Source organism: Parus major, chromosome Z (assembly GCF_001522545.3).
Source record: "Parus major isolate Abel chromosome Z, Parus_major1.1, whole genome shotgun sequence".
NCBI lineage: Eukaryota > Metazoa > Chordata > Aves > Passeriformes > Paridae > Parus > Parus major.
The window spans coordinates 27,121,857-27,133,969 of NC_031799.1; the positions used below are offsets into that span (position 1 = coordinate 27,121,857).

A 12,113-nucleotide genomic window follows, 5' to 3' on the forward strand; every position below is an offset into this window, starting at 1 on the left:
TTCTCACTACAACATGTCCATTAGTGAAAGAATAAATAGAAAAAATGAAAAGATGGTATATGCCCCTGTAAGGTACTCTGTCAATTCTCCAACAGCCAAACAATGATTTAAGATGTTAAGGTTCATGTCTTAACTTCAAAATTTAGTCAGATCATTAAAAGCATATGCAAAGACAACTTGGAATTTTGTTGTCAGGGTTGCAAACAGTAGGGTTAACTGAGCAGAATACTTTGCTTTCTTGACATGCCTTACTAAAACAGTTTTTCTCCAACTGCAGCTAAGTAAAAGTTCAAGATGCTCTACAAGTGTGGCTCAACTCTTGGCTCAGCTCTTGGGTTGTGTACCAGTGTTAGTCTTTGCAGTCAGATACTGGCAGTCATATTGTGATGATGTTGATAAGAATACAGAGCATTATTTTTCTTAGAATACTGGTGAATTGCCATTTTAAAACATATAGTTGGAAAAAGTCCATATTAAACACATGGAATGAATCTGGTGAATAAGAAACCTTCCAGTACTTAGTCCTATGCACAAGAACGGTTTTTGATTTTTCTTAGTCCTTCTATATTGAATTAAGTTGTTAGTCATCTCTGTAAAGTGGCACATAATTTACACTTTTTTTTCCTGGGTTTTTATTGTGGTTATGAGTAAAATCATCATTCAGAAAGCTTAAATAATTTGCATAATTTTCTTTCTATCTGTAGGCTTGTGAAGCTGAAAGTATTATGCTTAACTTAGCAGGACAACTCATCATGTTGCAAAGGGATCGATCTGGACCCCAGATACGAGATAAAGATAATAATCCTAATCAAAGAAAGCATGTGAGTGAATATATGTGGAGTATTGCACATGGCTTGAAAGATGTCAGTGATGGAAGAAGCAAGTGCAAGAGAATGGTCCAGACATGAAGAAAATAGGGTTATAAGCATGGCAGTATCTACACTTACACACTGAATTTTTAGCTGGAAGTATATTCACATTCACTCCTGTTTGCTAGTTATATTAAAATTAAATAGACAAATTTTAAGAGTAAAGATACTTCCCAAAATTTGGTATGCACCAATAACAGGAAATCTCTAGTGTGAACTGTTTTATATGTTTGTGGAACATGATAATTTTTTGCAGAGTGTGTTTATAAAGTTCTTAGAAATAACAACAATAGAAATCAATTACTGAACTTTAAATTCTTCCAGTCTGATGAAAGCCAATTCTGTGCGAAACAAACACATGGGGAAAGTGAAATGTGGAAAGTTCAGATAAAGATTTGTCAGTTCTAGGCTGGACTTGTGGGCTAACTGAGCAAGCAGAGAGCAGGTTTTTATTTTTCACCTTTATTCTTATCTCTCTGCTTCCTGACTTAAGTACTAAGGAGGTTAAAAAAATGAAAGAAATGTCTTGACTTAACATAGGTACTAAGTGGTCTTTTGTCACATACTGTGGATACAGATAAGAGAGAAGCAGATTTCTTTCTTCTTTCTTAGAAGAATGACATGTTTGAAAAAGTAGATCTTAGCCGAAAAATAGAGTTATTGAGAACAGGGTAAAAATAAAAGAAATAATGGATACTGTTTTTTTTTAAGGTTTGGTTTTTTTTTGTTTTTTTCCATTTTAAATAGCTGCCCTTTTGTGCTCCAGTTGTCCTAGCCCAGTCTGTTGAAAATGTATGGACTACTTGCAGGATTAACAAACAGAAACGCCACTTACTGGAGGCTCTGTGGCTCAGCTGTGGTGGGGCAGGTATGAAAGTCTGGCTTCCCCTGTTTCCCAGAGATCATCGAAAACCGCATTCCTTTCTATCAAGACGGATCATGCTGCCTTTCCACATCAACATATACCCTCTGGCAGTTTTGTTTGAAGATGCCTTGGTTCTTGGTGCTGTTAATGACACTGTGCTCTATGACTGTTTATACACTCAAAGCAGTGCTAGAGAACACTTAGAGGTTCTCTTTCCTTTCTCCATTGTTGAGAGAACCTCTCAGATCTACCTCCATCACATTTTACGCCAGCTCTTGGTTAGGAACCTCGGTGAACAAGCCTTGCTTTTGGCCCACTCCTGTGCCACATTACCATACTTTCCTCATGTACTAGAACTGATGCTTCATGAAGTGCTGGAAGAAGAAGCTACCTCGCGGGAGCCCATTCCCGACCCTCTCCTTCCCACTGTGGCGAAGTTCATTACAGAATTCCCCCTCTTCCTGCAGACAGTTGTTCATTGTGCTAGGAAGACAGAATATGCCCTGTGGAATTACCTTTTTGCTGCTGTTGGAAACCCGAAGGACTTATTTGAAGAGTGCTTAATGGCCCAGGACTTGGACACAGCTGCCTCTTACCTTATTATCCTACAGGTAATGGCACCAAATACATTGCAAGAGTGCTGATATTTACTAACATTGCAGTATTTTATATAATGTCATATCAAAGTTGTGTGAATTCAACAGGTTTTTAATTTAACAGTTTTCTGTTAATACTATGTCCAGTTATGAAGGGTGGTAAGATGATGCAGTGTCAGTAGTTAGTTTACAGTTTTAAAGCATGAAATTTGCTGTTTATAATCTTTGGTATACTTGAATGTGAAGCAGTATGGCTTCACTTAATAGAATTTCTGATGCTCTATATAGTAAATCACTTAATTATGCTTTGTTGCTTGCAGAATATGGAGGTTCCAGCAGTTAGCAGACAACATGCTACTCTCCTATTTAATACTGCCTTAGAGCAGGGAAAGTGGGATCTCTGTCGTCATATGATTCGATTTCTTAAAGCCATTGGCTCTGGAGAGACAGAAACACCCCCAGCTACACCAACAACTCAGGTTTGTGATGAGAAAAGTAAATATTGTCCATCAAGCCTTGTATGATTAATCTTCAGTTTATATATCATGTTTGGTTCTTTGAATGTATGTTTTATTTTTTTTGTTTTAGGAACCTAGTTCAAGTGGTGGCTTTGAATTCTTCAGGCATCGCAGCATTAGTTTGTCCCAATCAGCAGAGAATCTCCATAGCAAATTTAATTTGACAAAAACACTGAGTATGCCCTCTGGCCCATCTGGAAAAAGGTAATGTCCTCTCCTTCCCCACTTTATTAGGTACAGGACTAACTTTCTTACCAATTTAAGTTATAGGAATAAATTAGGTATTTGTTATAATCTCCTTCTACATCTTTTACATTTATAGTTTCACAACTTTTGTATTGTTTGTGTCTCATAACATTCTTGGGATAATATATTCTCACAGATGTAAATATATGTATATGCATTTGTATGTATACACAGGCATGCTCATACAGCTATTGCTGACCAAAAGACTGAAACTGGATGTGGTACACATTACATGTCTAGTAATTTAAGTAGCTAGTGAGATCACATGCCTCACATTTAAAGGATCAGTTTTGCTGAAAAATAAATTTTGAACAGCTTATAGTTCGCAGCGTCACAGTGTACCACTCTGCTACTATGCACCTCTTGATCCAGCAGTGTGTTTACAAGCTACACATAGAAACTTTTATGCCTTAGGGTGAACCCCTCTAAAGCTGCTTTATACAGACTTGATATTGATAGGTATTACAGTTCAGAAGTAGTACTGAACTGAAATTCATTATTATCTTTGCTTTGGTGTTTTTCCCCATCCTAATTTTTAAAACAATCCTAGAATAAATTAAGAATTAGTAATTTTTACTAGAGAGTTCTATCTTAAAGGTTTTGATGAGGAAGAGTTCTAGGCCAATACTTGACTATTTCTCTAAACTTTGCAGTGTCATCTGCCTTTTATGTCTCTTTACTTTTTTCTGTATTGCTAATAGTTTTATGCTCTATAAATACTGCTGCTGTTGTGACTTAAATCCTTTATTACACCTACCTGTTGAGGCAGTAGGATCTTTTAGAGAATATAAACAGCAAGGAATGATGAAAACTGCTTCTGCTGTTAGATAGAAAGCTCCCCTTCTGCTGCTTCTTCTGCTGGTCACTCAGTGTTGTGCAGTTGTGGCCAACAGCCTTTGTGACTCAGCTTTATCAGTGCTGACTTGGCTGTTCCGTGCTGTTTGTGTAGGTGGAGTAAAGACAGTGACTGTGCTGAGAACATGTACATTGACATGATGCTCTGGCGGCATGCTCGGCGTCTGCTGGAGGAAATCAAGCTGAAAGACCTTGGCTGCTTTGCTGCACAGCTGGGCTTTGAGCTGATCGGCTGGTTGTGCAAGGAGCGAGCCAGAGCTGCCCGCGTGGAGGATTTTGTGTGTGCTTTGAAAAAGCTACACAAGGATTTCCTCTGGCCATTTCCAGTTATACCAGCTTCATCTATTAATTCACCTTTCAAGAATGGAAAGTACAAGACAGGTACAGTAACATCTGAGTTTGATATGAACTAGATTTCTCTCATGCAATGCTACATCTGTGAATCTCATTCTGTTCTGCTTCTGTTCAGCCAAGATAAGAGCAGTCTGAGGCTTGCCACCTGCACAGCTTTCTCACAGAGAGTGTATTTTTTGAAGAGATTCTGTTTAGCATAGACAGTATCTCTTGTGTGATTACCATTTCTGTTGAGATCTCCTGCTTTCTCAGGTGCACTGAATTTGACATGAGTGCAGATGTTGAACTGAACATGGATATTACTCCAGTGTCAATTCTGCTGCCAAAAATTACTAAAATCAATATTCTTTTGTAGTCTCTAGATAAGCTTTTGATTAACTTTTTAAAAATTAAATAGTAATATTCCTAATGTTTGAAATTTACTTTGTTTCCTGGTAAGAACTTTGAAGACTGCTGTAAACCTCCTTTATGTTATTGATCTCTGAGTTCACTAAATTATCTCCTTATTGCGAAGTTGACACTTGCTACCTTATCTCCATATGGCAAGGTTTACATTGGCTGCCAAGTCCTCTTTTTAGTAGCAGCATCATTATTTGCTTCTGTTGATGCTAACACCTTGTTGCATCATACTTCTTTTATGCCAATGCTCGTGTAAAAAGCTGATCAGAAATTCCTGAAATGCCTAAACTTGCTGCATTCCCTCGTATTTCATAGCTCCCTTGAATATTGACTTAGATGCAAGTTTTAGCTTCATGAAATGGCTGGAGAGAACACTCTAAACTTCCTTTTGGATACTTACATGATTTTTCCTTGGTGTGTTTTGATTTCTTTAGCTGTGGGGGAACAACTACTAAAATCTCAGTCTGCAGACACCTTTGTAAACATGGAAATGGACACAGGGGTTTCAAACACACCTCGCAGTCGCAGCTGGCTCGGTACTATCAGCTCTTCTCAGAGAGAGATTGATACTGTTTCATCCCATGGGCCACACATGCAAGATGCATTCCTTTCTCCTTTGCTAAGTAAAGGTTAGTCACTCTTCCTTTTGTCTGCTCATTGGAAAAATGTGAAGTGTTTGCTTATATTTTGATATTTGCTTGTCACTGCCGTATTGTTGCTTCTCAACTGCTGGTACGAAAAACTCAGGAAAAACAAAAGAAAAGTGAACTGAATTTTTTACAACAGAAGGTTAATGCCCATGTTGTACATCTCTAAGTATATGAAGTAGAATATGAAATAGGTATTTGCTGAAGTTTCTGTCTGTGGTGATAACTTGACCTTCAGTATTTTTTCAGTCTGGCTAGGAAGACTGTCCTGTGTTGTGCGTTTTTGTTTCTTTGTCTCTTGCACGGATCAGCCTCTTGCAGGGGTTGGGACAGCTCTAATTGCATGAACTTTGTGCTTTTGGATTTCTTAAGAAATATATTAGATACATTACTTAATGAGGAAGCTGAGGAAATATAGTTGTATTTTTTCCTATGGCTTTATTTAAATTGCTTTCTAAAAGCTGCAATGTATGATCAGCTTACTAAAATAGGAAGAGAAATTGTACTTTGTATGTATTTTTTTCTGAAAACAAAAAGAGATGGGGAAAGTTTCTCAGACCATTCTAGTATTTTTTAAAATTTATTTTTAATTTTTTTTATACTTCCTCTTGTCTTTGAGCATAGAGCAACATTTTCAACAGTATCTAAATCATGATTTCCATTCTGTCAGGGCAAAGATCTAAGATCTCTTAATTTAAGACTATAAAGCATTTTCTTAATTTAAGACCATAGAGCCTTCTCTGAGATTCAGAGCATTTGGAAAGCCTCTCTGTCTGGGTATGGTCTCCTTTTATTTTCACTTCTGTTTCTTGTGTTTGTTAAAAATCTGGATACTACAACAAAATTAGTCTCTTTTCATTACACTGATTTTACTGCTGTCTGCCACTACTATTCTTTCTATAAACAAGTATATTGGGGATTTTTTCTGAGCTGGATTAAGACCTTTGTGTTCAATGGACTTTGGTACACATTTTGAAGTAGCTTATTTATAAAGAAACTAAATTAATAGCCTTTAAAGCATTGCAAGCTGAATTAAAATAACTATTTCACAAATTACTAATCCAGCACTGGTGTTCATGGGCAAGAAGATAATCAAGTAACTTTTTGACTTTGTGACTCACCACTGCAATGGTTTTAGCTTGGATGTTGCTGTTCCTTTTAAAATACTGTTAGTGCATGTGCTCTTCATGTTTTTACTGGAAATACTTATTTTTGTATTTTGTGTGGGTAAATAGTTACATTACAAAGCATTCAAAATCTGCATGTTTTGTGTGAAGAAAATAATTTAATATTGAAACTTCATTTTAACAAAATTAGAAGTTTAGTAAGCAGAAGTTTAGACAAACTGTAATCCTTCCTAAACTTAATTCTAGGACTATAGTATGCAAGATGCTGTATTGGTGGTTTTATGATGATTGCCAACACATACCGAGGATTCCTTACTGATAATAATTGTCCTGAATTATTTTTACTGGATAGAACAACTATTGCTTTCCTGCAACAGTAGTTCTACCATCCAGTGTGACAAGAAGAATGCTGAAGCGGGACGGACAGTATGCCTGAAGTAACTGTGATACACCATAAAGCATTACTGTTGGTCAGTTTTTATAGGAAGTAGTTCAGAAATTCTGAGTCTTACTAAAGTGAGTAGTTTCTTTTTTCCCTTATGTTTCTGAGTGTTTTTGATAGGTGATGAATGCAGCATTGGTTCAGCAACGGACCTGACTGAAACAAGTTCTATGGTGGATGGAGACTGGACAATGGTGGATGAAAACTTCTCCAGTCTAAGTTTAAGTCAGTCAGAGCTTGAGCAGCTCTCTCTAGAGCTGGCCAGTAAAGGGCCACACAAGTCACAGGTGCAGCTGCGGTAAGTCATGACGTTTGCCTCTGAGACTGAGAATTGCTGGCATGCAGCATTTGGAGAAAGAATACACAATCATACTGCAATTTTTATCTTGGGAGTTGAAAAATAAACAGCCTTTTTTCTATATAGGTACTTGCTACATATCTTCATGGAAGCAGGATGTCTGGATTGGTGTGTTGTCATAGGCCTTATTCTCAGAGAATCTTCAGTTATCAACCAGGTTTTCAGTATCATGCAGTCCTCTGATACTGATGGAGAAGTCTATCAGAATATCAAGACTGGCCTGGATGCTGTTGACAAGTGGGCTTCTACAGATTGGTAAGCCTTGCTTTCCAGGTGCACATTCATTTAAGCTGTAGATATTTTAGTACCTAAAACCTAACTTTGAGTTATTACCCTCGCCTTAGCTGAAACCTCACTTCAGAGACTTGTAATCAAACTGGGAAAAAAAACAAAACACAAACCAAAATAAAACAAACCCAAGGCAACGACCTTTCCAACTTTTATTGTTTCATTAAGGTTGCCTTTTTCTCTTTATTTAAAAACATTTCTGCTTTTCAGCCACCTGACAGAAGTACTAATTTTAATCCACTTGTGGTGTTCTGTCCCATTCTCTTCCTAGCCCTGGGTATAAGCCATTTCTAACTATCATCAAACCACAAATCCAGAAACTAAATGAAATAGTAGAAGAGCAAGTACAACCTGAAGCGTTTCAGCCAGTGAATCCTTCTAAGGTTCCCGAACAAGTGAACCCAAGAGCTGAGGAAAGCAGGAATTCATCTAGCCATGGCACTAATCCTCAGAGCGATGCTGGCAGCAGCAGTGCAAGCAGACATGAAGAGGACAAGGCTAAGACAGAGGATGAAGATTCATTCCAAGAAAGCAGTTATGACTGTGTTGTGTCTTAAATGGAAGGTGAACAACTTCCCAAGCATCAGGTGTGAAAGGAAGCAAACCAGCTCTTAGATCTGCTTCTGTGTCTTGGATTTGAACTCTTTTCTTAATTTTGTTTTTTTTGTTTTTGTTTTTTAATATTTCAATCTTTGAAATTCTTAGTGGGGATAACTAAACACCAGTTTCATCTAATAATTTCAAAAGGAGACATGACTCTTTTTTGATGCAATCATCAGACTGCAGCTTTACATTTTGATAATTTAAATAGTGTTGGACAGACAGTGAACACATGGAGAGAGATTCAGCCAATGTTCATCAGTACCTTTACACCACCACCAAGTTCTGAAGAAACTACTTATAACTTGCTTGAGTTTAAAAGGCGAAGAGGGGATTAAATATAAAAACTTTTCTTTGCAGCTTGCCTGCCTAATAAATGTCTGATCAATGCAGTTCGGATTGGTTTGATACTGATATTTTGTATTAAAGGACTGTAAAATATATTGTATGTTTTTGTGAATAATCTTGTACAAATACTCAAGACTGTACCATATTTGGAGGTACCTATATGTATTTGCATGTTTCTAGATGACTAGTAAAGTTAAAGCAGAGTTGCACTTCTTTCTGGATGAGGCATACTTTACTGACCTAACACTGACACAAGGTGGCTTACCTGTTTTTTACTGCCACTTAACAGATCTTATAGTTGGGTTAAGGGACTGCTGAAGGTTATTTATTTCATTGTAAATTCTTTTCTGATAAATGGATTTTTAAAATGTAAATAATAATCATATACTCTTGCAATGGAAAACTAGTTTAACAGCTCATACTTAAACATTTTTCAAACATTTTATAATACGCATACTTCTAACTAAGACATATTTAACTTTCATACAATGTTATGAAAACCTGGCTGCAGAAGTCTGTTGCTTTGAGGTACTTATTTTTTTCTAGCTGCTGTCCCTATGTAATAACTACCTGTAACAGTATTAATTTAGATATTAGCTTGTTTGTACTGTGCAATCTGAACAAAAATGCAACATTACTCATTTTATACATGATAAACTAGTTTATTTTTTATAACATCACTTGATTACTGACATGGACCAAACTAGTTATTGTAGGGTAGTTACAGCATCTGTTGCTTTTCCAGTGTAGTTACTAAATCCACATCCATTTAAACTCTGAAAATTAAGACTATTCACAATTAAGTTTTAAATGAATTGTGGTTTTATCATCTTTATTTCCTTTGTAGATAAGATCAAGTGCTTTAAAATGTACAGATATTAAACTGTTGCTTTAGGATGGCTTTACTAAGCCAGTACAACCAGTACAAGTGCAATAATTGCGAGTATTACGTGGAAAGCTGGAGCTATTAATGTATGCAACTTGAACTTCATTTTAAGAGTTGAAACTGAGACTGAAGTTAGAGGAAAGAAACTCAGTCTGAGTCCCAGCATTAAGCTTATTCTGCATTGTAGCTACTGGTTACAGATAATGTCTATCATACCTACAAAGCCTGTTGTGACCTGACATCAAAATTCATTATTGTTTTAAGGGGATAATACTTAAAGCTTTTTTTATGATAAAGAAACCTGCTTAATCTATGTTAAAAGAAATAAAAACTGTGCTTCAAGTTACTATTTTTCTGTGGTTCTGTGGTAATGATGTAAGCCAAGCCCATCCTGGTCAGCATTCTGCTGTTCAGGTTTTGGATCTGTGCAAGTAAAAGATACATTAACTGATATATTAACATTCTTAATATTCATATCTTACTACTGTGCTACTGTTGTTTAGCAGGTAAATCTTTTTAGTTGTGAAATTTTAGAAGTTTGTACTTCTTTAGTAGTAATTATCTCTATGCAAATCTTATGTGCTAATTTTGTATTTTGATTTCACTGCTGTTATACTTGTAATTAAAAGAAAAATGTATTCAACTTTACTTGAAGTTACTCCTGTGAAAAATAACATTTCTGACTTCAGGCCATTCAGGTAGGCCATCTTAGAGATGATGAGAGACAAAGCTCTCTAATCACCTGATGAAGATTGTGTTTTATACTCCTGCTGCTTCTCTTTTACAGGATGAAGGAATCAAACCTTTACCTTATTTTAGTGCATCTTTGGAGTTTACATCCACCTGCTGCTGTGAAAAGAGATGTAGTGGGTTTGGGTGGCAAGGGGGGCTGTGTCAGACAGAGCCAGTTCCAACAGTCACAGGGAAGCCTGTCAGCCAAGCTGATGCCTCCTCTCTGTAATGTATTTAAGAAAGGGTAAAAAATGCTGTGGGAGATGAGTGAGGGAGAGTCCTGCAGGCAGCCAGGCCTATAAAGGAAGAGCAGGAGGAGGTATACCAGGCACTGCAACAGATTCCCTGCAGCCTGTGGCTCTGTGCAAGTAAACATGTAAATGACACAACACTCTTGCCTCTTACTGCTGCGGTACTGCTCAGCACTCGGTTCTTTTAGACAATGGGGAAGCAGGCTCTCCACCTGCAACCCACTGTGGAGCAGATACCCAGAGAGGCAGCCTTGGAGCACCCGCACTAGGCAGGTGGATGGATAAGCCCTGAAGGAAGCTGCAGCCCAAAAGAGCCCCGCGCAAGAGCAAGTTTCTGGCAAGAACTGTCGCCCCCAGGGGAGCCACGCTGGAAGAGTCTCTTCCTGAAGGACCACCCCAGCAAGAGGAGGATCGACTTTGAAGCAGTTTATGAGAGACTATCCCATGGAGTGGACCCCATGTGGGAGTGCTGGAGCAGGGCAATAGCGAGGAGTGGAAAGAAGCAGAGAGGAAATATTACAGACTGACCCTGACCTGACCCTCAACAGACCATCCCCCGTTCTCCCACACCACTGGGAGGGAGAAGGTAGAAGAGTTAAGTCCAGGAAGGAAGGGGAGGTTGGGGTAAAGTGTTCAATTACCAACTTCTGATTTTAATTGGTAATAAATCAACTTTCCCAAGTCCAGTTTGTTTCATTTGTTGTGGGTACATGTAAGTAATGTCCCTGTCTCAACCCATGAATTTTCTCATTTTGTGTTCTCAGTCTGCTGAGAGGAGGGTGTCAATAGGTCCACCAACTAGTCTGAGTTAACCCACCACAAAAGGTTCATTCATCTAGAAATCTGCACCATTTAAATAAAGATAGGAAAAATGGGTCACTTAACCAGTTGAGGATCAGTATCTTTTTATGGAATTCCAACATGTTGACACTCTTTTCACTTTGTGTATCCAGCTCACATAAAACTGGCTGTCAGATTTCCTCCTTCACAACAATTTGCCTATCAAGTTTTCTTCATCTGTTTTTTATCCTGTGCAAAGCTAACTGCCTCAGAAAAGCAACAACAGTACTCTCTGTTCCTTGCTACCAATTTAACAAGTCCTTTCACATTTGCAAATACAGGCTTTGTATACTTGCAAAATATATACTTGGTATACTTCCAGAACTGCTTGAATCAAGTTGCATTTCTGAAGGTAATTTTTCACAATCACTTTTGTCAACCCAAGCAAGCTGATTTTTCCTCAGCATGTTTTAGGTCAAAGAAACCAGTTCAAATGGTTTTGGAGCCAAAGTGTCTTTAAGCTACAAGTTTGAGACCCACTGTTAAGTAAGCAGAAGTACTTGAATTCATAATCTAGCCAAAACCTGTACAAAGGAGGTCCTTTTTATAATAAACTGAGGGGAAAAGTTGTTTATGGCTATAATATTATAAAGGATGATGGGTAACTTGCTTAGGGTGGTAAGCTGGCTTCAACTGAAGGATGGACTTCCCACAGGTAAGAGAGAACATAAAGGCTACAGACACAATTTACTGTCTCAGTTTCCTGTCCTAGAGCTGAACACTGTTGAAGTACTCTAGTCAGCAGTGACAGGAATGGCAGCGTATGGTGAGTGGTGTAAGATATCCCAGTGTTTAAGCAAAGAGCAATACAAATGTGTTGAGTATTCTATTTATCATGTGCCCACTGAAATAGGAAACTCCACTAGGCTTACTTACTTAGGCAGCACTGAGA

The 12,113-nt window shown here is 37.7% G+C and overlaps 1 protein-coding gene across 9 annotated transcripts in view; it reads left to right on the forward strand.

Annotated features, from left to right (window-relative positions):
• RIC1 (RIC1 homolog, RAB6A GEF complex partner 1) overlaps positions 1 to 10,046 on the forward strand; it is a 46,853-nt gene extending 36,807 nt beyond the window's left edge. For 7 of the 9 annotated variants that reach the window (XM_015652959.3, XM_015652958.3, XM_015652957.3 and 4 more), the window contains 9 exons: positions 705 to 821; positions 1,617 to 2,345; positions 2,651 to 2,809; positions 2,919 to 3,052; positions 4,044 to 4,330; positions 5,137 to 5,331; positions 7,039 to 7,216; positions 7,343 to 7,531; positions 7,836 to 10,046. In XM_015652959.3, coding sequence (XP_015508445.1) covers positions 705 to 821; positions 1,617 to 2,345; positions 2,651 to 2,809; positions 2,919 to 3,052; positions 4,044 to 4,330; positions 5,137 to 5,331; positions 7,039 to 7,216; positions 7,343 to 7,531; positions 7,836 to 8,121 — 2,274 coding nt within the window. In that variant the 3' untranslated portion in view covers positions 8,122 to 10,046. Of the gene's footprint in view, positions 1 to 704; positions 822 to 1,616; positions 2,346 to 2,650; positions 2,810 to 2,918; positions 3,053 to 4,043; positions 4,331 to 5,136; positions 5,332 to 7,000; positions 7,217 to 7,342; positions 7,532 to 7,835 lie in introns of those variants that run through there. The other 2 variants (XM_033511360.1, XM_015652964.3) reach the window with 2 other exon arrangements.
• The last annotated feature ends 2,067 nt before the right edge of the window (positions 10,047 to 12,113 follow it).